At 38.9% G+C, this 25,841-nt stretch overlaps 2 protein-coding genes and 2 long non-coding RNA genes across 4 annotated transcripts in view; all 4 read left to right on the top strand.

Moving 5' to 3' along the window:
• LOC310734923 (eukaryotic translation initiation factor 2-alpha kinase 1-like) overlaps positions 1–23,641 on the top strand; it is a gene marked incomplete at its 3' end in the record, with an annotated part of 28,723 nt that extends 5,082 nt beyond the window's left edge. The window contains exons 5-11 of the mRNA XM_083557403.1: positions 19,430–19,523; positions 19,613–19,693; positions 20,545–20,602; positions 20,686–20,737; positions 22,146–22,165; positions 23,180–23,241; positions 23,393–23,641. Of these exons, the coding sequence (XP_083413529.1) occupies positions 19,430–19,523; positions 19,613–19,693; positions 20,545–20,602; positions 20,686–20,737; positions 22,146–22,165; positions 23,180–23,241; positions 23,393–23,641 (616 nt within the window). The remainder of the gene's footprint in view (positions 1–19,429; positions 19,524–19,612; positions 19,694–20,544; positions 20,603–20,685; positions 20,738–22,145; positions 22,166–23,179; positions 23,242–23,392) is intronic.
• Positions 649–5,644, top strand: LOC310734061. Its single transcript, XR_014535957.1, has 2 exons — positions 649–1,495; positions 5,295–5,644. It is a non-coding gene; the product is annotated as an uncharacterized lncRNA (long non-coding RNA).
• LOC310734062 lies at positions 3,905–4,599 on the top strand. Its single transcript, XR_014535958.1, has 2 exons — positions 3,905–4,385; positions 4,456–4,599. It is a non-coding gene; the product is annotated as an uncharacterized lncRNA (long non-coding RNA).
• On the top strand, positions 6,118–12,282 carry LOC310734899 (ubiquitin carboxyl-terminal hydrolase 42-like). The gene is made up of 14 exons (XM_083557373.1): positions 6,118–6,308; positions 8,098–8,317; positions 8,424–8,633; positions 8,719–8,829; positions 8,921–9,020; positions 9,389–9,447; positions 9,652–9,722; positions 9,920–10,002; positions 10,128–10,236; positions 10,360–10,500; positions 10,589–10,695; positions 10,802–11,039; positions 11,202–11,263; positions 11,368–12,282. Exons 2-14 carry the CDS (start codon positions 8,233–8,235, stop codon positions 12,119–12,121), a joined length of 2,130 nt encoding a protein of 709 aa, XP_083413499.1. The 5' UTR covers positions 6,118–6,308; positions 8,098–8,232; the 3' UTR covers positions 12,122–12,282.
• Positions 23,642–25,841: the final 2,200 nt, after the last annotated feature.

The raw sequence follows: 25,841 nt of genomic DNA on the forward strand, positions 1-25,841 counted from the left end.
GAGATTTATGATTCCAGGATGTTGACAAAGGCCCACATTACACCATCATGCTACACTATATTATTAAACTATGCAAGCCTATTTATCTATAGATCCTGTAGTAGTTAGTATTATGTTGTTGGATGCATTTCAACTTTTTGTATCAAAGCCTGACTTTGGAAATATGTTGTTTTTCAGTGTCCTCTCACACTAAAGGAGTGGGCACTTTTGTTTATGCTTCTCCAGAACAGCTACAGGGCTCTCATTATGACTCAAAGCTAATTAAATCTACTCAGTGTTTATAAACTAAAATAGAACAGTAGTATGAACAGTTATAAAGAGCAGCTAATTGAATTACCTGATAATATACACAAAGTTCGAGTGATTTTTCTGAACTTGTCTCAAAGTATCTTTCCTTTGTGTTTGCAGTCAGATATGTATAGTGTCGGAGTGATTGCTGTCGAGTTGTTCCAGTCATTTTGGACTGAGATGGAACGTGTGCAAACACTCAAAAACCTGAGGAAGGGAATGGTTCCAGATGACCTGTATAAGACCTGGCCAGTCCTGATCAAAAAAATAAAGCTGCTGACCTGCCTGGACCCCTCAAAGCGACCGAATGCATCCCAGCTACTGCAAAGTGATCTCTTTAACAACAAAGACCAAGTACATGTGACATGATTTACATTTAAATTTGGCACATAGGCTAATCATTTTCAATCTGACAGTGTTTTATTGCAGTTTGCCTCACCAGTTTAAGTGGTGAACGAAGTGCACAAAGCATGTGCTTGAGTTATAGAAGAGATACACTGTAAAATATTACTCCAGTTAATCACTTTAAACTTTCACTTGAGTAAAAGTACAAAATGTATTTGCCCTCAAATATACTTAAGTATCCAAAGTACTATGATTTACTATGGTTATAATGTTCCTATTATCAATCCTATTAACCCTAACCCAATCTATTAATAGAATGATAAGGAACCCAAAACCTTCTTTTCAGCTAATCAAAAACAATGTGCAAATAAGGCCCCATGTATCAAATCTAATTAAAAACAGAGTTTGGCACCAGCGTGTTGCAGGGCAAGCTGCTATGTTCTTGTTTTTTCTTTAATGTTTGTGTTTTTATACGGGTTATGTCTTTTTTTCTTAGTTCTGTTTTTAGCTGTGCTGTTGAGGTACAACCGATCGACACTTTTGAACATTCAAACCTCAGTAAAATGCGTGGATTGTCAGGGTGTTTTTGTGGCCATGGTTTTATCTCCGCTAAGCTCCTGATGTCCTTACCGCCAGAGTTATCTCGTCTGCACTGCGGCATGCTTTTTTAGAAGAGGCCACATAAAACATTATAAAAGCAGGGCGGAAGGTTAGCGAGGAATGTATTCGAACTCCGCGCAAACAGTCTGCTCCCTCGAATGTGCTTCCTACCGGTATACCTTGAGCAACACTCAAAATGGGCGGACGGGTTATTGAGATCCCTGGATCTCAGTACGGTTAAAGCTGCACTGTTGAACGTGAGGTCAGTAGGAAATAAAACGTTTGTCGTGGTGGTGGTGTAGCTACACTCTTTAAGAGGAGATTTAAATGTAGTTTACGAACAGTGGAGAAATTTACATGTTTTGAACTACGATTCAAACCGGAACTGTCCTACATGGGTTTATGCACACTAATTTATTGCCCAATCTAAAATGGATAAGCATTTCATCCTGAAGTTCTCAGAATTTCTTTCCTTTATTGTGTCAGCCACTGATAATCTTTTAATCGTCTGAGACTTTTACATCCATGTATGCTGTCCATCGAAACCTTTTGTTGAGCTCTTTTCTGACCTCGTGAACTCTTTCAACCTAACACAGTCAGTATGTGATGCTACCCACAGGCATGGTCATACTCTTGATCCAGTTTTATCTATGGGACTGTCCATAGAGCCTTAGTGGACAATTGTATATCTGACCACAGATTTGTTATGTTTAATTTGGATCTGCCAGCTTTTATCCCAAATAATATAATGTCTTCCTTTTGGGTTTAGTGGACTTAATTTAGCACATGAAATGCAAAACTGGGAAGGATGTGCTGCAAGTTAGAGCAATAAAGGCAAGGGAGGGAAATGTGTTGACTAGTGAGGAGAGTGTGTTGAGAAGGTGGAGGGAGTATTTTGAGCAGCTGATGAATGAGGAAAATCAGAGAGAGAGAGAAGGTTGGATGATGTGGAGTTGGTGAAGCAGGATGTGGATAGGATTAGTAAGGAGGAAGTGAGAGCAGCGATTAAGAGGATGAAGAATGGAAAGTCGGTTGGACCAGATGACATACCGGTAGAGGCGTGGTGGCGGTCTAGTTTTTAACCAGATTGTTTAACAGGATTTTGGAAGGTGAGAAGATGCCTGAGGAATGGAGAAGAAGTGTGCTGGTACCGATCTTTAAGCATAAGGGAGATGTGCAGACCTGCAGTAACTACAGGGGAATTAAGTTGATCAGTCACACCATGGAGGTATGGGAAAGAGTAGTGGAAGCCAAGCTGAGAGAAGAGGTGACCTTCTGTGAGCAACAGTATGGTTTCATGCCGAGGAAAAGCACCACAGATGCATTATTTGCTTTGAGGATGTTGATGGAGAAGTATAGAGAAGGACAGAAGGAATTGCATTGTGTATTTGTGGATTTAGAGAAAGCGTACGACAGAGTGCCAAGAGAGGAGTTGTGGTATTGTATGAGGAAGTCAGGTGTGTCAGAGAAGTATGTGAGGGTGGTGCAGGACATGTATGAGGACAGTGTGACGGCAGTGAAGTGTGCAGTAGGTACAACAGACTGGTTCAGGGTGAAGGTTGGACTGCATCAAGGATCGGCCCTGAGCCCTTTCCTGTTTGCAGTGGTAATGGACAGGTTGACGGACAAGGTCAGACAGGAGTCTCCCTGGACTCTGATGTTTGCAGATGATATTGTGATTTGTGGTGAGAGTAGGGAGCAGGTTGAAAAGAGCCTGGAAAGGTAGAGGTACGCGCTGGAGAGAAGGGAAATGAAAGTCAGTAGGAGTAAGACAGAATACATGTGTGTGAATGAGAGGGAGGGCAGTGGAGTGGTGCAGTTGCAGGGAAAAGAGGTGGAGAAGGTGGAGGAGTTCAGGTACCTGGGGTCAACAGTGCAAAGTAATGGAGAGTGTGTTAGGGAAGTAAAGAAAAGAGTGCAGGCAGGGTGGAGCGGGTGGAGAAGAGTGATAGGAGTGATTTGTGATAGTAGGCTATCTGCAAGAATGAAAGGGAAAGTTTATAGGACTGTGGTGAGACCTGCGATGTTGTATGGATTAGAGACAGTGGCATTGAGTAAAAGACAGGAAGTGGAGCTGGAGGTAGCAGAGCTGAAGATGTTGAGATTTTCGTTGGGAGTGACGAGGATAGACAAGATTAGAAATGAGTTTATTAGAGGGACAGCGCATGTAGGATGTTTTGGTGACAAAGTAAGGGAGGCGAGATTTAAGATTGTTTGGACATGTGCAGAGGAGGGACATGAATTATATTGGTAGAAGAATGCTGAGGTTGGAGCCACCAGGTATGAGCAAAAGAGGAAGGCCAAGGAGGAGGTTCATGGATGTGGTGAGGGAAGACATGCAGGTAGTTGGTGTGAAAGAGGCAGATGTAGAGGACAGAGTGGTATGGAGACGGATGATCCGCTGTGGCGACCCCTAATGGGAGCAGCCGAAAGAAGAAGAAGAAGAAGAATTTAGCACATGAAATCATCTTTTACTCTACTGGATGCAGTTCCTCCATGGTTTTTAAAAGATTTGTTTGAAACCATGGGCCCTAATATATTAGCTATTGTGAATAGTTCTTTATCAGAAGGTGATGTTTCATCTTGCTTTAAACATGCAGTGGTTTCTCCTTTAATTAAAAAAAATAAAACTGGTCTTGAGGCTACAGAGTTGAACAATTTCCGGCCGATAAACAGATTAATTCAGTGATGATAAGTAGCTTTTATCAGCTCAGAATTATTTCGAAGCTAAAACCTTTTTTGAGTTTTAAAGATTGTTATTCATGCTTTAATCTTATCACGACTAGATCACTGTAATTCTCTTTATGCTGGGATCTGTCAGTGGCAGCTTGCAGCTTGTGCAGAATGGCGCAGCTAGACTTCTGACTGGCACAAAAAGAAGGGAACACATCACTCCACTGCTGTCTTCTCTGCACTGGCTGCCCGTCAAGTACCTCATCGAGTTTAAAGTTTTAGTAATAGCTTTTAAAGCGATACACAATTCGTCTCCAAATTACATTGGAAATCTTGTAGGGTCTTACAAAGCGGGTAGGTAACTAAGATCAATCATGCACTGTTGGCTGTTCCACAGTCTAAAAAAATCGAAAGGGGATTGTGCTTTTGCCGTAGTAGGTGCTAAACTGTGGAATGCACTCCCACCTTATATTCGCCAAGTTCTTCTATGGCTTTAGGTCTCACTTGAAGATGCATCATTTTAGTTGTGCTTTTGAGTTCAGGATAAAGTGAATTGGAAAGCTGTATTTGTGTTTGTTTTATATGTGTGAAATGTTTGATGTGCGTACATTAATTTTAATGTTGCTGTTGGGCACTTTGGGCAAAGAAGTTGCAGTTAAACATGCTATATAAATAAACAGAAGATGAAGTTCACGCTCTACTCTGATTGGTGGCTTGCTGCTAGTTTGACCAGTTTTTATCCACTCGTGAATAAAAAGAAACAACTGAATTAGCAAAAGTAAAAATAAGATATTTGACTTTAAAATGTAGTGACGTTAAAGTTAAAATCTCCCCAAATAAAAATACTTTAGTAAAGTACAGATACACAACAGAGCTACTCAAGTACTTCATTACTGTCCACCACTGATCACTGTAAAATAATTTGTCACGGTCAAGTTAGCGGCAAGTATGACGAGTCCAGTGAAATTCTTAGTGGCTAAATCCTGAATGCTTTGAGGATATGACTTATTTTGTTTGGATTTGTTTTCAGATTGCTTTATTTTAAGTTATTAATATGACACTACATGGTTTCCTGAAATGAAATAGATGTGCAATTTAAACTTCATGATGTATTTCATGTATAAACATGCAATGACTGTCAGATAATAAGATTTAGTCATGCAATAGATCACAAAATTGAATCTTCTTATACCAAAATTTACATTTCTCCTAAAATATGAGTTTCTTTTCTGCAAACTATATTTTATAAATACCAAGTTTCTTGTTAATATGTATATTAAATTGTATATAAAAAAATATTTAGATGGGGGGTGGGGGCTTTTAACAGTGTGCTAAGAATTAAGATAAAATGTTTATCAATCATAATATTTGTCTACTCCAATTTCTAGGTAATCTACAGGTTACAACAGAGGGTTTCAGAGCAAGCAGAGGAAATCAGTCAGCTCAGAAGACAGATCAGTGAACTACAAACCACAAAGGATGGACCAGAGAAAGCATCACTATAATAGCTACTGACGATACTTTACAATGTGACACTTTGACATATTATGTGTATAGTTTTATTTATTTTTGTGACATGTTCCTATGCATGAAGTCAACTTTGCCAGGGTTTATAAAGACAAATACATTACTGTTCATCTGAATAGTTATCAGAGAGACTCAGACCACATAGATTTCTGGGCACAATTTCACGTTTTTCTTTTGTCATTAAAATATTAAAGCATTTATATTTCTGCAATGAATGGTTAATTGTTTTTTTTAAATTGTTGTTGTGCATATGTTACACTTCCTGAGCTTAGGGCTAGTGTGACCACATTACCTGTATACAAGGTTAAAACATTTTTATTTTTTAATAGAAGAACATGTATTGTGCTTTGCAGATGCCTATGTAGTCATTGGTTCTAATTAATCTATGAAACCTAATTGGCAACATTTTTAAATAAACATGTAAACAAAATGTAAACGAAACAAAAATATTAACAAAGGTGACAACAGGTGTCTGACGGTTGCCCCTGCAAAAGTGCATTAAAGTTAATGAATACCTGAAATGTATTATCCTGCCTAAATCATGCTCATTTGACTATTATTATATATATATATATATATATATATATATATATATATATATATATATATATATATATATATATATATATATACACACACACACACACACACACACACGTGTGGATGTAGCGTTTATACAAGGGCGCGCGTTTTTTTTGAAAAATGCTACATTGAGAGCTACTGGAATTCTTAGAGCCCCGCCCAATTGGTGACGTAATGTAATGCATCCTGATTGGTGGAGCAATTGCCTCCTAAAGCACCAATGAGCGTAAGGCACTCTTTGTTATACCCGTTGCCTCGGAGATTTCCCGTTATTTCCGGATCAAGCGTGTAAGGTAAGGAGCGACGAATAATAGCTGAATGTGTTTAATAGCCTAATTTTCGTATTTTCAGAGTGTTTTTAGTAATAAAAATATTTTCCATGGTATTTTACTACGTTTCTTGTGTGTGCTAAAACTGAGTTTAGATACTTTGGAAAAAGTTTGGTTTTTATAAATGTTTTGTAGCGCGATGCTAAGATGCTAGCTAGGTAACCTTTGCCGATGGTATAAACATACTGCTTTCCATAATTATTATGCCAAGTACATTCATCCTTTACCGTAATTTCATCTTTAGAGAAAGGACAGTCTTTAAGGAAAGTTTTTTTTCGGTATTTGTTCGTAATGTAAATCCGCTGAGAGGTGCTTCTATGCGATCGTGCACACGCGCACTCAAGATCGTCGCTAATCGTGTGTATGGGTCTCGGTCTCTCTGTCTGGGTATTAAATATAATGTATTTTTTTCTAAATGACCTGATGATCTAGATTTATAAGCCGTCGCTTTGAGTCAGGAAGGCATTTCCCCCCTTCAAAATAGTTAACCAGAAATGTGGAAAGAATTACCTGTTACTGTATAATATCTTACAGTGTAAATAGTATATGTATTATTTGAGTGTTGTTTTTTGTTCACGTACACGCTAAATTGTGCATTAACCTTCACCACATTTACTTCTTTACCACACTCTACTGTCCTTCTTAATCACACACATGTATTCTGCCTTGCTCCTACTTTCATTCTACTTTACTCCAGCGCATCCCTCCGTCTCTCCGCTCTCATCTTATCCTGTCACGTGCACGCGCACTTGCGCGCGCGCACGCACGCACATACACACACACTGACAGATCCGATCTTAAGAGATTTGTATCAGGGTGTCCCAGGTTCGCTCGCTTGCTCTTTCTTTGCGATTCTCTGAGACTAAAGTTAACACAAAAATCCAAACATAATTACTTATTAATATTTAAAATCGTACAAAAAGAATAAATGATTTTTTAAGTCAAGTCAAGAAGCTTTTATTGTCATTTCAACCATATATAGCTGATGCAGTACACAGCGTAATGAGACAACGTTCCTCTAGAACCCTGGTGCTACATTTAACAACATAAAGTTACATAAAATAAAACACAGAGCCAAGGCCTAGTCAGTGTCCTCGCTACATAAAGTGCATCGTGTGCAACCTGGTGCAAAGATTGCAAGCCATATAGGCGCAAAGACAACACAAGACAGTGTAGGACACACAAAACACATATAGCGCTGCCAGTAAACCTACTGTATATTACACAGTGCAGTGTGTGTAAGAGAGAACTGACTACAGGAGTGTACCTTGTAATTACCAAAATGTAAACAAAAGAGTTGGTGCAAAACAGCAATATCAGCAGACAAAAAGATGTGCAATATGTTAATGTCAAATGTCGATGCATTTTACTGTAATTACAGTATTTAGCCCTTGCAAAGTAAATATTATACGTAGCATTTTATATTTTTTCTTATGGTTACGTCCAATGTCGATGCATATAGTGGTGCCATTACTCATCGTCATCTTCTTCTTTCTCTCTCTCTCTCTCTCTCTCTCTCTCTCTGGTGTTTTTCCCAGAAAGTTAACCATTTAACTAACTCAGCTAAGCTTCACGTCCACAACAATTAACAACATTAAAAGATAGTTAAATAAATACTTGTTTAAAGGTGGAATATATTGTCTGGTTGCTTGAGGATGTACAATGTGAAAACGTGTTACATGGCTTAAAATCACTCCTGATTTAGTAACCTATTCACTGTTAACGTTTGCTGTATAATATTTGTTTTCAACAGAATAAAGATTTAAAATAGTTGACACCGTTTTGAAGAACTCACCGCAGTCCCCTGTCTCCTGTCTGCTCTGAGGAAGTGAACGACGCCATCATCAGCTAAAGTGTCGACACTTCCAACGTCAAGCTTTCCAGGACCATGGCTACCTGTGTGGCTTCCAGCTGTGATGTTGCTCCTTATGGAGGCAACAAAGCATTTCCTGCTAAAAAGCCAAATACACAAGGTAAGGACTTAACTGTTTACTTCAACTTCCAAGGTTATCCAGTTATGTGTCTTGTATGAAGGAAAAGCTAAAAAAAAAACAATGCTTTGTCTGCTTTACTGTGCAGTGGCCTTAAACAGTGCCGATGGCATCAATCTGCCACAGAAGATCCTGTTCCAATCAGAGCGTCTCAGCATGAAATGGACCCAAGTGCACCATATTGGAGCAGGTCTTCAAAACCTGGGCAACACATGTTTTCTGAATTCAGCTCTTCAGTGTCTTTCTTACACTGCACCCTTTGCCAACTACCTGTTGTCAGGAGAGCATTCCAAAACATGTGAGTCTTCGAATATCCTCCTGAATACATTTTTGATGTACTTAGCATACAGTGATTTTAATTGTTGCTATATTTTCCCTCACAGGTCCTGAATCTGAGTTTTGCATGCTGTGTACGATGCAAAATCACATTACCCTGGTGTTTGCTAATTCTGGGAATGTCATTAAACCCATTGGCGTGCTGCATGAACTAAAACGTGAGCATCTGCCCTCTGTTAAATTACAATAATGCACAGTTATTTATTGGATTTAAACATACCTAAATGTAATTGCTTTTGTTGGCTTTAGGGATTGCAAAGCATTTCCAGTATGGAAATCAAGAAGATGCCCATGAGTTCTTGCGGTACACAGTGGATGCTATGCAAAAGTCCTGCCTGTCTACTGATAAGTGAGTCTGTTTAAACATCGGTTTGGTGCAGCATTTTATATTATTGATATTATATCGCTCAGTTGTGTCATGTGATGTATTGAATATTTGGGCAACCAGCAATATTACTGACTGTATATCTGCCCTTGAACCTGACAAATTTAGGGAGGTGACATATAGTATATTGAACAACCAATTTAATGACTAATAGCTAATGACCTAAAAAAACAATGACCAATTAAAAAATGAAGGGCCAATTAATCCTATTGTTTTGGAAATAAACGTTTTTTGACACCCAGCTGAATCAGTTCAAAACGTCAATTGTGATGTTTACATGGATTGCGTAATCTCTGATCATGGCTGATCTTTCATATTTCCCGATTGGACAGGTATATACAGGGCACTAATCTGATCCAGCAGATATTTGGAGGACATCTGAGGTCTAGAGGTGAGTTGGGATTTATGCAGTTGTATGTTTATCTATTTTTGTTTTGTTTGTTTTTTCTTTATTTTAAATGTTAAGTGATGGAGATAATTGTTAGATTTACTAGAACTTTGTTATGCATTTTTATTAGTAGAAGTGTTTGTAAACATGGTAAAACTGAAAATCTGGTTGATTGAATGTCTAATTGAATGATTCTTGTTTCTACAGTAAAGTGTCGGAACTGTAAAGCCGTATCAGATACATTTGATCCTTATATGGATATTACACTGGACATTGAGGTAACATTGTGTGTCTGTGTGTAATACAATTTTTAATGTACTACTGCTGTAACTGTACTGTAAACCTTATATTATAGAAGAAGGCTGCTTTATTACTTGAATAACACAGGTTTGTTGTATATGATTAATTATTGCTTGACCCTAATATGTAAATTGTTACGCTCATATTAACTTTATTTATTTTATTTATCTTGCAGAATGCACCATCTATTAACAAGGCTCTTGAGCAGTATGTGAAGCCTGAGCAGTTGGATTGGGAGAATGCGTACAGGTGCAGTAGGTAAGCGTCACATGCATAACTGAGCCGACACTTACAGGATACTTGACCTTAATACGGCAAGAACTTTATGTTGAGCCTTACCTGTTATTGTAATTAATACCTTTTACATTTTATTCTTCCTGTAGTTGTAAGGAAATGGTTAAAGCGTCCAAAAGATTAACCATCGACCGCAACTCCAACGTGCTCACCATCTCTCTGAAACGCTTTGACTTCAGTGGAGTCAAAATCTCCAAGGTAGATGTTTACTCTAAATGTTTTAATAGCCCAGGAAAATTGTTCATCATAACATATTTCACAGATATACAATAAAAAAAAAAAAAACATCTCTTGATGAATTGTGTTCTCTCCTTTGCACAGGATGTGAGCTACAATGAGTATATTGACATGCGGCCCTACATGTCTAAGTCTCGTGGAGAGCCGCAGATTTACGGGCTGTATGCTGTACTGGTTCACTCAGGCTTCAGCTGCTATGAAGGACACTACTACTGCTATGTAAAGGTGAGACATACTACACATGTTCAACTCTCAACCTTCTGACGGTGTCAATGACAGGACTAAGGCGACAATGTGTGATGCTCTGTTTCAGGCAAGTAATGGCCAGTGGTATGAGATGAACGATTCAGCGGTGACTCCCACTGATATTCGTTCTGTGCTGGACCAACAAGCATACCTGCTGTTCTACATCAAGCAAAGGTATATTATAATTATAATGTTATGCTTTTAATATGTCATTAATGTTTCATTTTTAATTGGTGTTTAACCTGGTTTGTAAACATTTTGTACTTTGATTTATTTTTAGGACAACACATCTGAAAAATGGAGATTTTAACCACAAGGGTTTTACTCCAAGCCACTCATCTCCCTCGAAGGAACATAACAATGGCTTAGAGCCGAGCAGCAGTGGCATTAGTGAAGGGAATCCAACAGACTCTCAGAGATCCAACAGCCTCTCAGAGTCTTACACAGGTGCAAATGGTTCAGGACACAGGCATGTGAATGGCCATCACAAAGTCAACGGCTTCAAACATTCTGACAAGGTAGGAAACTTCTGTTGAACTGCATCTGAGTGTCATTTTATCATTCTAATTAAAACAGTAGTTAATTAAGAAACGTGTTTACTTTTTTGATACTTAAACATGTGTTGCATTGGAGTGCTTGTGTGGCTCTTAATATTATTTGGTTGGTCATTTCATTTTTAGACTTCAGACAGTCCTGCCTCTGCTTCTTCCATAACTGACTCTGATTCGCAGCGTGTGTCAAAGTAAGCACTTTTTCCTGATCACACAATCTCTTCCAATCTTGCAAAAAATATGATCAATTACATTTATTAAATAAATATTGACCATATATATATGTTCTGTTCAGCTGTCCCAGATCAGAGGGCCTTCTTTCCCCATCAATCAGTACGGAAAGGGCTAAACCACTCACCAACCCTCTTGTTCAGCGTGTCTCGAACCCAGCACCCACACTGGGCACAGACATCCAGGCATTGTCTAAGCCAGCAGAGGTGATGCCTAAAACACAGGCGACCTTAACAGAGGCGTCAAGTAGAGAGAAGGCCACAAAAGAGTCTGCTGTGAGCAATCACAATCTCACCCAGCAGAAGAATGATAAACCTCCATCACAGAGAAGTCCCAAGATGGCAAATATCTGTAAACAAACAAATGGCAAAGACAACACGAAAATGTGTCAGTCTGGCAAACCCAGTTCTTTGAAACGGAAAAGATCGGCTGAGCGCCAAGAGCATTACCGATATTTGACTACCAATCAGGACAAGGATGGAGAAAAAAAGAGCAGTCGAAACTACAAAGAGCATTATGGAAACAGCCATCGGTCAGAAAAAGAGTATTACCCACCTAGGAAACGCTTCCGCAATTCCTCCAGAGATAAAGAGGCAGCTCAATACTGGGACAAATACGCGGACCATCACAGAGACTGCCACTACAAAAGAGGGAGAGAGGAGTGTTCGTGGGATCGGGAGTGGGACAGGAGATACCAGACCTCGCATCGCTCTTCAAGCCACTATCCAGATTCGCGCCATGCACGTGAAGACCGTTGTGATAAGTGGCACTACAGCGGAGAGCAGAGAAGCAAACGAGCAAAGATTGTGTGCTGCTAATCTCTACATTCCACCATCTCCACCATCCCAAGTATAGTGTAAGCATTGTTGTTATATTTTATAAATATAGTTATCTATTCATGATCTTATCTTATGCTTTTTCTTCGTTTTTATTCACATATGTTTTGAGGGCAAAATAAATGCCCTTTTTATTTTCCCAATTATTGTTAAGGTGCTTTATTCTATAAAATATATACAGTATTTTTTTTGCTGCAAGAATGCTTGATATGTTTTAGGGTTAAAGACTTTTTTTGCCATGCTCTATGGCTGCACTTTTGAAGATGAATAGACTTCAGGGTGGTCCAATGGCAAAATAATAAGCAAAAAACCCCACTCTTTTTACAAACACTCAATCACCTACAAACAAACCAAATATTTTCTTCACTTCTCAAACTCCCTCACCAAAAATTGGGCAGAAACATACACCCAACAGAAATGGCAGCCACACCCCTACTCCCGGTGAACAAAACAACAAACGTACATATATTTACAAATGTATAATACAGTGTGTATTTACAGTAAGCTAATCAACTTTAAGCAGGACAGGGCAAACTCGGTGTCAGAACGGGCGTAGGTCAGTAACAGGTAAACACAAGTGGGTGCAATTTTAGTTAACTGGAGTGCAGGGGCGGCCTTGACTGGAGTATTGGGATGGCACCCGCACACAAACCACGCACCGCGTACAGGTACAATACAACCTGCAAAATACTGCAGGTTGTAACACCCCCTCACACAAGTGTAAACATACCACATAGGTTCACAACATCATCCAAAAGAACATAAAACGAAATCATTTTTTACCAACGTGGAAGCGTGTCAGTAACAACGGGGGTGATGAGCCTGTGATCTGCATCGCTTGAACAAGTAGGGGACATGGACTCACCACTTGAAAGACCTTCCACCAACAATCGGCAGCATTTAGACACCTTTTCTGTATTAAACACACCGTGTTCTAAAAAATAACCAGATTTAGATTCAGAACCAGTCGGAAACTTCGGAAAAGGGTAGCGCACTTTCTAAATTGAAGGACTAAGCAGCACCAGTGTCTCTCAGAACCGTAACTGGATGCTTTACCCCATCGGCGCTTAGTGATAAAAAAACCTGGAAAAATAAATGACTCAAACGCAGGTATGACAGTGGGCTTGGATACAGAAACGTCCTACAAAACACCTGCGGCAGTAACACCGCAATTAAATTACTTTTTTTAATGGCAGTAAAAACACTGGCGAGTTTTGGGAAGAGAGCTGGTGGAAGCACGGGTTTGTAAAAGTTCGCAGAGCACCACTTCTCAAATAATAAGCAAACGCTACATATGTCACAGTTTTACTTTTAAGGTAGTTTCTGAAACTCTGCAGGTGTTGTGCCCAATTCAGACCCCCCCGGCCAAAGTCTAAGTTTTAGTCTATCAACATGGACAGCTTTAGTGTTTAGGGGGTATTATTTAGGCAGGCTGGTTTTAAACAGGCTGATTTTTTAAAGCTGCATTTTAGCAACAGCGCCCTCTAGGGTCACAACATACGATGATCACAGAATCTTGTGTAACACCGGTGTTGGACACGCGGACAATACGGTCGTGTTTCCTGTATATGGCACTTAAAACACGGATAGTTCGGTCAAATGCTTCCCTGATCCTAACAGGTTCGAAGAGCCGATTCTTTTTAGTGGAGTAGACACACATGCAAAGTACAAAAATTGTTTCCGGTCGAATTTTGGTAGCCATGAGAATCTATGCAGGCAGGGGCAGGACTTTATTTTGATACGCACAACAAGCAGCTAATCACATGCACACAGAATAGGATCGTACCATTACGTGAGAAAAGGACGCTTGAAAGCGCGTGAGGTTCGTGGTACGGGCCAGGTACACAGAACGACAGAGAGGATTTGGCGGGCGGGGATAACGTTTGCCGATGGTGAAAACATACTGCTGTAATTATTATGCCAAATACCTTCGTTCTTTACCGCTTTTGTGCGCTCATACACACAAACACACACACACACACACACACACACACACACACATATGCAGTACTGTATAGTACAGCTGTAAATTAGATGTTAGTATATAAATATATGTAATTCATCTTTTGGTTAATTTTCTATCATGCCCAAACGAAACTTTATTCTTGGAGAGGTTTTCCATACGACCTGCGATGCCCGTATGGCCTTTCTGAATTCAGGGAAGAATCACACAGCACACAGCAAATGTTCTTCTTCGGTTTATTGCAGGAAGCAGACACGTGTATATATACACACATTGGAGAGAAAGCTGACCTAAAGTTGTTTCCTGTAGACAAGAGGATATACTAGCCAGAGATGTGTGAGCCCAGATAAAGACTCCCTGTATACCTTACATACGAACATCGTAAATATTCTATAGACACTGAACAGACAAAGGAATGTGTGCAAAGCAGTGTGAGAACCGTTTTAACACTAACATCTTTATTGCCCAGTGTGCCTAATAATGCTTTAAATATATGAGTATAGAGTAAAGCATTAGTATAGAAGTATAGAGAAGGTCAGAAGGAGTTGCATTGTGTATTTGTGGATTTAGAGAAAGCATACGACAGGGTGCCGAGAGAGGAGTTGTGGTATTGTATGAGGAAGTCTGGTGTGTCAGAAAAGTATGTGAGGGTGGTGCAGGACATGAATGAGGACAGTGTGACAGCAGTGAAGTGTGCAGTAGGAACGACAGACTGGTTTAAGGTAGAGGTGGAACTGCATCAAGGATCAGCTCTGAGCCCTTACTTGTTTGTGGTGGTGATGGACAGGTTGACGGACGAGGTCAGACAGGTGTCTCCATGGACTAGGTTGTTTGCGGATGATATTGTGATTTGTGGTGAGAGTAGGGAGCAGGTTGAGAAGAGCCTGGAGAGGTGGAGGTATGCTCTGGAGAGAAGAGGAATGAAAGTGCAGGCATGGTGGAGTGGGTGAAGAAGAGTGATAGTAGGAGTGAGTTGTGATCAAAGAGTATCCGCAAGAGTGAAGGGGAAAGTTTATAGGATTGTGGTGAGACCTGCGATGTTGTAGGGTTTAGAGACAGTGGCATTGAGTAATAGACAGGAGGTGGAGCTGAGGTAGCAGAGCTGAAGATGTTTAAATTTTATTGGGAGTGACGAGGAACAGGATTAGAAATTAGTTTATTAGAAGGACAGCACATGTAGGACGTGTTGGGGACAATGTGCGATTGAGATAATTTGGACATGTGCAGAGGAGGGACACGGGGTATATAGAAAGAAGAATGCTGAGGATGTAGCCACCAGGAAGGAGATTTATGGATGTGTTGAAGAAATACATGCAGGTAGCTGCTTTGAAAGAGGCAGATGTAAAGGACAGAGTAGTTTGGAGACATCCATACTACTCTGTCCTTTACATCTGCCTCTTTTAAAGCAACTACCTGCATGTCTTTCTTCAACACGTCCATTAGGGGTCGCTGTGGCGCAGCCGAAAGAAGAAGGTGTCCTAGTTTGTTGTTGAGAATAATTTTCGGTAGCACTCCTAGCTTAGATTTGACATTTAATGTCATATTTGTGTATTTATTTATTTTTCTTATATGCTTAGTATTAATTTCTGCGCAAAGCTGTTGCATGTATGTCACTTTATTTAGAAACGTTTTATCATCACCCCAACGGTGACCATTTAGGGACTATGTACAAATTCAAATTGGGATGCTTTAGCGTATAAGAGGACCGTTTTATTGGGTTGTAAACGAATGTTCTTGTATGAGTAAAAAGAGATATACATCGGATCGTAAGTAGGTTTGTATAAACTGCCCATATATCGAGTACTGAGAGATATAGTATATGCTGGTGGTGCCATGGCAGAGGAAGAAGGTTCTAGTAATAAAGCTTGTAAGGTGAGGGCTAAGCCCCAGGACCTGCTGCTTCACACACAGCTCAGTTACTGGAACAGCGACTGGAACACGTTTACACAGGAGGACGAAAACGTCCAGTTTGACAGTGAGTCTACTGATGATCACGTGATTAAAGCCTCCATATTTTTTAAAAGTTCTGTAAAAAGTGTTATCTTAGTGTTTATTTTATTTATTTTTATTCATCTTTAGTAACTTCACTGGTTAGGGACCTGGTGGAAGTCTGTAATGGAACTGGGAGGCAGGAAAACTCTAAAGATGTCACCCATGCCATCACAGGGCACACAGTAACACACCCATACTGATTACATACTACAGAGAGACAACTCATGTCTCATTGTTTATTTGTTTGATGTTGTATGGACTTATACGCTAGACTATTTTTCCCCTGGAGAAACACATATAAAGTACTATGCCAAAGGTTTAGGCAGGCGTGAAGAAATGCTGTGAATTGTTAATTTTTATCAATTTACAAAATCAATATTTGGTGTAACCACAATTTGGCATTTAATTGTACTTATGTCGGGGATTTAAGATCAGAGTCAGGTCTAGGAATAACCAGTTATACCAAGCATATGCTAATGCTTATCAATTTCATATGTATGTTGATACATGGTCATGAAGTGAAACAGAAACATCTGTGTAGGAGGCTTAAAACTGGGTGAGAAATAGCCAAACTCTGCTACTAAGATGAGGTTGTGGAAGACCGTTTTATGTCAGTGGACATACTGTACATCATTGCAAGACTGAGCACAGCAAAAAGACACAAGGTCGCTGCTGCATTAGTTGAACAAGGTCTCTCTCAGGCAAAGATTTCAACACAGACCAGGGTTTTAACGTGCTGTTCAAGCTAGTTTGAAAAAAGCACAAAGCAACAATGTTGAAATTAAATGTTTTTTTACCCTCTGTATAACAAACCTGATGCATATCATTAAAGGATTGTTTATTATATCAGTAAGCTGATAAGCAAAATAACACATCCTGGGAAATCACTGTAGAAACACACAGATGTACATAAACTACAGCAGCAAACTCTGGATTGTTATTTATGAGAGATGCCATTGCATTTTATGATTGAGCACTAAATTCATAACACATAACTTGCACAACAGCTACACCATTTTAAAACTTGCTTAAAAGTTCTTGTATGTGTTTTTTGTGTTTTCCACTCATAATCTTGCTGTGAAACTGCCTAGAGGTGTGGATTAACATGTTTCATGCTGATAAGCGTTCAATACAATCTAATCTTCAATAGTTACAATCTTCAATAGTTAAATTAATTGACTGCATTACACACACCTCATGACACATCATTAGACATAAATCGTTAAATTCTTGAACTTTTAAAATATATAAATAATCATTTATTTGGTTTCCCAGATTGTCATGAGTTAACTCACAATTAATCACCACTTATGCACACATTTTTATCTGTTTAAAATGTACCTTAAATTAATACTTTTCAAGTTTTTAATACTTTAATCAACATGGGTATGGACTTAATGCAAATGTATGTTTATTATTAGTGAAATCCTACTCAACGTAGAGCATAAAGACTAAATATTCTTATAAATGTTTTAAAGTAATTATGGTGTTTTAAATTACGTAAATCATCAGGACCCCAAACATGGATGGTTTTAATTGTGCATCATGGCATTTTTTTGGTGCTTGATTTGAGACTTTCAACAAATGTTTAGTGATTAAAACTTATTTTTCCACTGGAATTTATCATTTCTTTTTATATCGTAGTGAATAAATGTGCTCCTGCTCTAATACAAGATGCACAAATTTGTATGGTTCTGTCAAGCAGACAAAACATGAACATGATGAATAAGACGGCTTTGAATGGTTAAATGATGTTCAGCTGTTATTACTTAGGGTGTACTGCATGTTGAGACATTTTTAGAGGACAGTAAACCTATACTGCTATAAAAGCTGCAATTTCTATACTATTATTTGTTAAGAAGATATACTAAAATGGCTGCGCTATATACTGTATATATATATATATACACACAATGTCTTTAATCATTAAGGCTTTTTTTTTTTTTTTTTTTTTTGGACATACCCCTCACCTTGGATTTATATCCACATGATTTAACACATCCTGTTTACTTCTCCTTTTTTGTAATAACCCAGCGTCTGACTCGGATAATAACTGTGAGGGGTTGAGGGCAGGAAGACCATATCTGTCCATTCAGGTGGTAGCTCAGTGGTTCAGGCTCTGAGTTACTGGTTGGAAGGTTGCTGTATGATGTATCATGGGTCAGCCATGATACAACATGATAGACAACATGATAGACAACATGATAGACAACACGCTCTGGCCTGTTTCCTAACAAGCTGGGATATGTTAAGAAAGAATCTCACTATACTGTAGTGTATATATATGACAAATAATACTTATTTAAAGGCCTCTCGTTATTCCAGACTTTAGACAATGCTACTAGGTATCACAACATTTCAAGACTAGTTTGTGACACGCCAAGAAATGCCAGCACAAGGCTGCATGCAGTCACAGAGAGCACCGACATTCATAAGTCAGTGTGAAGAAAGACATCCTCCTGTGTACATCAGGAGCTGTGCAAATGGTGCTATTCTACCACATGTATTACCACTTCTGTTATTCTGACCACGTGCACAATTTGTCACCGAGCTCTCTTCACCGGAAACAACATGACTTCCGCAACCTCCCTACTCGCCAGATTTGTCTCCTACGGACTTCGCCTTCTTTCCGAAGATGAAGATCTGGCTCAAAGGTCAGGGTTTTGAAACATTCCAGAGATCCAGCGCAAATATGCCTGACACGATTAGAAAAGAAGACTTTCATGATATGTTCCAGAAGTAGCAGGAATGCTGGAAGCGCTGTACTGCTGTGCAATGGGACTATTTTTAAAAGTTGGGGAGGATGTTCCACTAGATTTTGGAGTCGAGTCTGCTTGTGGAGATTTGTGCTCATTGAAGAGCAATAGTAAAGTCAGGATCTGATGTAGGGTGAGGAGGCCTGAGGTGCAGTCAGCACACCAATTAATCCCAGAGGTGTTTAATAGGGTTGAGGTCAGAGCTCTATAGCAGGCTGCTCCAAATCTTTCACTCCATCCCATATAAAACTTATCTTCATGGAGCTAACGTTGTGCACAGGAGCACTGTCCTTCTAGAACAGTTTTTGGTCTTCCAGTGCAAGTGAAGGGAAAATGTAAATCTACTTCAACCAAAGGCATCCTACACAATTGTGTGCCTCAAACCACATGTGGCTAAAAAAAAAAAAAAAAGTCCGGTGTACCAATAATTTTGTCATTTGTATTATGTATTTAACACGAATCTACAATTACATGCAGTTTTGTAAAGAGAATACACAATATACAGAAGTGATTAGAACTGTAGGCAGTTTTACTTTATATGCCTATTCTGTAGATCTTTTAGTATTCTTTATATTTTAGAACAAAAGATGGTCTTTTCCATACCTCTCGCTACCTCAGTGAATTTGATGAAATCTCACCGCTAGGCAGAGGAACATACGAAAAAGTCTTTAAGGTGTGGTAATCTATGACACTGTATTTTGCTTTCAAATTCAATATACTAATCTTTTTACACTTTAGTGATATATTTTACTTTTTATTTAGTTGAAAAACAAGTTGGATGGACAGGACTACGCTGTAAAAAAGATCCTGATCAAGAATGTGACGAAGTATGACTTTATGAAGGTAGGCCGATGTCCAGTCTTCAGCATCTGAACATTTTTGGATATCACACTGCATGGATGGAGCATGTGCAGACTTCAGTGAATAGTAAATCACTTACATTAACTTGTATTTTACCTGTCTTATTTTCCTCTTGTAAGGAAAGAAACCTTTATTTCTGACTTCTTTGCTCATCTGTCACTTTCCCTTACCTCTTGAATAGTGTTACAAAATCTAAATTTTAACCATACATGTTTGCCCTGGCCTATTTAAAGTAGTGCAAGTGTTTCCTTAAATTATTATAATTATGTAAATGATGTAATTATTACATTATTAACATCTCATTATAATCTGCACTGATGTTGTTCTCCATATGTGCATATTCATTAGTATTCATTAGAGTGTACATTATTGTAGAGTAAATAAGACACAGCTCTGATTCGGCCATGAACATTTATTAGTGTCTAAAGCACTCATAGTCATGACAATGGTATAATCATTTGAGACACAATATGACCAATGTTCTGTTTTTTTTTTTTTTTTATACAAATCTCGAAGAAGCTACTCTCTACACAAAGATAGCTTCTTTTTTTTTTGCTACATCATGCTGTTTAGTACATGCCAATTAAAGATGCTTTCTAGCATTGATATTTTAGAAACATCACCAATGACTTTCATATCACTGATGTTTCTAATTGTACTCTAATAAATGTTTTTGAACTAGAAAGTGGAATTTTACATGGTAAACGCAGACAAGCAGAGTGATTCACTCAATGAAATGGCCCAGGGTGGTTATAAATAATATAGGCACTATATGCATAACTACTAAACCACAACTTACTGTTGTGTATTTACTAATAATAAATTGCTTCCAGATTCACCTACCTCTCTGCCTGCTATACCGGCTTCTGAATCATCATCACAGACAGAAAGGTTGGATCTTTCCTATTAATTTTTTTTAAATGGAGCAGATAAGCATGCCTACCACAGTGTAATTCATTGAGTTTTTATTACAGACTTGCTGAGGAGAGCACCAGTGGATCCTTCATCGTTTTTAAGCCTACAAACGTGCTTAAAAATAGCTCAAATAATATTCTAAGCTCTCCGATAACAAAAGAGCAGAGCTGTTAGGTTGTGTCCAGAAAAAAAAGCAGGCTTTTCACAGAACCTTGTGCCGTGTACGTTCCTGGAAGAGCCGTACGCTGTAGGGGAGACCTGTCCTGCACTTCAATGGGAAAGTTCTGTATGTCCTTTATCAACTTCTAAGCAATGCTGGGGGGAAAATGTATTGAGTAATGCTTTCATTTATTCACGTATGTTTGTCCATTCTACAGGTTCAGTACCATTTAATGCTTTACATCCAAATGCAGCTGTGTGAGCGTTCATTAAAAGACTGGATTCAGGAACAGAATGCTACACAAAAACTAGATCTGTCAACAGGTACATTTAATGCTTTATTTACTGGCATATTCTACTTGCTCTGTATAAATGATGGTGGTCATGTCCCTGCACATTTACAGGTGCATCTCAATAAATTAGAATATCATTCAAAAGTTGATTTATTTTTAGTAATTCAATACAAAAAGTGAAACTTGTATATTATAAAGATTCATTACACACAGACCGATATACACTCACCGGCCACTTTATTAGGTACATCTGTCCAACTGTTAGTTAACGCAAATTTCTAATCAGCCAATCACATGGCAGCAACTCGATGCATTTTGGCATGTAGACATGGTCAAGACGATCTGCTGCAGTTCAAACCGAGCGTCAGAATGGGGATGAAAGGTGATTTATGTGACTTTGAACGTGGCATGGTTGTTGCTGCCAGACGGGCTGGTCTGAGTATTTCAGAAACTGCTGATCTACTGGGATTTTCACACACAACCATCTCTAGGGTTTACAGAGAATGGTCTGAAAAAGAGAAAATATCCAGTGAGCGGCAGTTCTGTGGGCGCAAATGCCTTGTTGATGCCAGAGGTCAGAGGAGAATGGCCAGACTGGTTTGAGCTGATAGAAAGGCAACAGTAACTCAAATAACCACTCGTTACAACCGAGGTATGCAGAAGAGCATCTCTGAACTCACAACACGTCAAACCTTGAGGCGGATGGGCTACAGCATCAACAACATGAAAGCATGGATCCATCCTGCCTTGTATTAACGGTTCAGGCTGGTGGTGGTGGTGTAATGGTGTGGGGGATATTTTCTTGGCACACTTTGGGCCCATTAGTACCAATTGAGCTTCGTGTCAATGCCACAGCCTACCTGAGTATTGTTGCTGACCATGTCCATCCCTTTATGACCACAGTGTACCCATCTTCTGATGGCTACTTCCAGCAGGATAACGCGCCATATCATAAAGAAAAATTTTTTTTTTCTATTCAACTTTCCATTAATGTGCTTGGATGCAGCGCTCTATGAACCCCCAGCTTTTTTAGCAATAACCTTTTGTGTCTTACGCTCCATGTGTAGGGTGTCAATGATCGTCTGGAGTCAGCAGTCTTTCCCCATTATTGTGTAGCCTGTAACAGACTGAGTTGCTAATTAAAGGCTCAGGAAACCTTTGCAGGTATTTTGAATGTGACACCACGAGTCTCCAAAATTGAACTTTTTCACAACATTCTAATTTTCTGAGATACTGAATTTTGGGTTTTCATTAGCTGTAAGCCATAATCATCAAAATTAAATAAATAAACACTTGAAATATATCAGTCTGTGTGTGATGGATCTATATAATATACAAGTTTTTTTTTTTTTACTAAAATAAAACTTTTTAATGATCTTCTAATTTACCTATATGCACCTATACATACATATACAACATCAGTCTCTGTGAATATAAATGCACGCTGGCTACAGTTTCTTTATTTGCAGGTTCCTTCCTTCCTGTCCATTTGACTCTCGACAAGCATTTGACATCTTAAAACGAATACTTGAAGGGGTCGAGTACATTCACTCCCCTGGCCTTTTCTATTATATTTGGGCAGACATCCTGTACAGATTTGATAATTATTTTATGTGTTCTATGTTGGTGTTTAGAAATGAAAGAGAACTGCAAGCGACCTCGCTGGTAGAGAACTTGCCAAACTTAGCAAAATTGTTTCAGTATTTAGTCTTTCAAGAAAACTTGTGCTTGTGCAGCAAAAAACATTGTCTTGAAATGTGCATTGCTTTTGCTTATAGCCAAGGAACATTTTCCTGCATGGCCATGAGTGCCTTGTAAAAGTAGGTGACTTCGGCTTGGCTTGTACGGATATTGTGATGAATGAAAACGAAGAGTGTTCCGGTTTTCACATATGTGGAAACGCAGATGAGATTTATGATTCCAGGATGTTGACAAAGGCCCACATTACACCATCATGCTACACTATATTATTAAACTATGCAAGCCTATTTATCTATAGATCCTGTAGTAGTTAGTATTATGTTGTTGGATGCATTTCAACTTTTGTATCAAATCCTGAGTTTAGAAATATGTTGTTTTTCAGTGTCCTCTCACACTACAGGAGTGGGCACTTTTGTTTATGCTTCTCCAGAACAGCTACAGGGCTCTCATTATGACTCAAAGGTAATTAAATCTACTCAGTATTTATAAACTAAAATAAAACAGTAGTATGAACAGTTATAAAGAGCAGCTAATTGAATTACCTGATAATATACACAAAGTTCGAGTGATTTTTCTGAACTTGTCTCAAAGTATCTTTCCTTTGTGTTTGCAGTCAGATATGTATAGTGTCGGAGTGATTGCTGTCGAGTTGTTCCAGTCATTTGGGACTGAGATGGAACGTGTGCAAACACTCAGAGACCTGAGGAAGGGAATGGTTCCAGATGACCTGTATAAGACCTGGCCAGTCCTGATCAAAAAAATAAAGCTGCTGACCTGCCTGGACCCCTCAAAGCGACCGAATGCATCCCAGCTACTGCAAAGTGATCTCTTTAACAACAAAGACCAAGTACATGTGACATGATTTACATTTAAATTTGGCACATAGGCTAATCATTTTCAATCTGACAGTGTTTTATTGCAGTTTGCCTCACCAGTGTCAGTGGTAAACGAAGTGCACAAGCATGTGCTTGAGTTATAGAAGAGATACACTGTAAAATATTACTCCAGTTAATCACTTTAAACTTTCACTTGAGTAAAAGTACAAAAGTATTTGCCCTCAAATATACTTAAGTATCCAAAGTACTATGAATTACTATGGTTATAATGTTCCTATTATCATTCCTATTAACCCTAACCCAATCTATTAATAGAATGATATTTATAAGTCAAACACTGATTGATATCTACAAAAATGATCAGGAACCCAAAACCTTCTTTTCAGCTTATCAAAAACAATGTGCAAATAAGGCCCCATGTTTTAGATCTAATTAAAAACAGAGTTTGGCACCAGCATGTTGCAGGGCAAGCTGCGACGTTCTTGTTTTTTCTTTATTGTTTGTGTTGTTATACGGGTTATGTCTTTTTTTTCTTAGTTCTGTTTTTGGCTGTGTAGTTGAGGTACGACCGATTGGTGGCTTGCTGCTAGTTTGACCAGTTTTTATCCACTCAAATAAAAAGAAACAATTGAATTAGCAAAAGTAAAAATAAGATATTTGACTTTAAAATGTAGTGACGTTAAAGTTAAAATCTCCCCAAATAAAAATACTTTAGTAAAGTACAGATACACAACAGAGCTACTCAAGTACTTCATTACTGTCCACCACTGATCACTGTAAAATAATTTGTCACGATCAAGTTAGCGGCAAGTATGACGAGTCCAGTGAAATTCTTAGTGGCTAAATCCTGAATGCTTCGAGGATATGACTTATTTGTTTTGGATTTGTTTTCAGATTGCTTTATTTTAAGTTATTAATATGACACTACATGGTTTCCTAAAATGAAATAGATGTGCAATTTAAACTTCATGATGTATTTCATGTATAAACATGCAATGACTGTCAGATAATAAGATTTAAAGTCATGCAACAGATCACAAAATTGAATCTTCTTATACCTACATTTACACGATTTCTCCTAAAATATGAATGTTCAATTCAATTCAATTAATTTTGATTTGTATAGCGCTTTTAACAATGAACATTGTCTCAAAGCAGCTTTACACAGATAATGCGGTGATTAAAAATGAATATGTTCTTTATGAGTAAGTTTGTCCCTGATGAGCAAGCCGGTGGCGACTGGCGACTGTGGCAAGGAAAAACTCCCCGAGACGGCATAAGGAAGAAACCTTGAGAGGAACCAGATTCAAGAGGGAACCCATCCTCATCTGGGTTACACCGAATGTCCATTTGTGGCAGGTATACAATGTTGCGGGGTGCAGTGATGATGATCAAAAGCGAAATGTATTCCTGAGTCAGTGTAAGAGACTGCTGACATCAACTACAGTCCAATCCATCCTCAAAGCTCCCGTTCTTACTCCGGAATTTCATGGAACCACCCAAGGCGTTGATGACAAACCTTCCCCAGCTGCACAGAGTGGCCTCCAGTCAAAGAGAACACTATCCAGAGGCAGGCCTGGATGAAGTGGGAAGATCCACGGAGGGGAGAGGGGCAGGAACAGTGGGCACTGGAGCCTCAGGAGCTTGTTTAACTCGACCAAGAGAGAGAGAGAGAGAAGAGGGTGACAGGAAGAGAAGGATATGGATTATTAAGTGTACCTATTGTTGCATGAGAGTTAAAGTCACTGTGCAGTTTGGACTCCGGCAAGACTCGCTATGGCAGCATAACTAAAAGGGAGAACCAGAAGGCAACACAGACATGAGGGATCTCTGGGATAAGAGACGACCCACCACACCACCATCAACAAACCTGAGTGAACGCGTGAATGTGAGGGGACGACAGCATACAAATATCCCAGTTCACCAAACACTCTATATCAATGTTCCCTCCAGATCTGAGCCTTTACCTGAGAAAAAATCTACTGATTAAAGGCTTGACTGAATAAATATGTTTTCAACCTCGACTTAAACACTGAGACTTTGTCTGAGTCCCGAACACTGATAGGAAGGCTGTTCCATAACTGCGGGGCTTTATAAGAGAAAGATCTGCCCCCTGCTGTAATCTTCATTATTGGAGGAACCAACAGATAGCCAGCACCTTTTGATCTAAGTAGGCGTGGAGGATCATACTGGTACAGAAGGTTCACTCAGATACGGTGGTGCGAG

This window comes from Silurus aristotelis (assembly GCF_946808225.1).
Source record: "Silurus aristotelis genome assembly, chromosome: 12".
Lineage (NCBI taxonomy): Eukaryota > Metazoa > Chordata > Actinopteri > Siluriformes > Siluridae > Silurus > Silurus aristotelis.

Bases quoted from the DNA above. Each gene is read 5' to 3' on its own strand.
- LOC310734899 (XM_083557373.1), top strand. From the start codon at position 8,233: ATGGCTACCTGTGTGGCTTCCAGCTGTGATGTTGCTCCTTATGGAGGC. The intron at 9,448-9,651 runs GTGAGTTGGGAT...TTGTTTCTACAG, and splicing joins AGGACATCTGAGGTCTAGAG to TAAAGTGTCGGAACTGTAAA. The intron at 10,696-10,801 runs GTATATTATAAT...ATTTATTTTTAG, and splicing joins CTGTTCTACATCAAGCAAAG to GACAACACATCTGAAAAATG.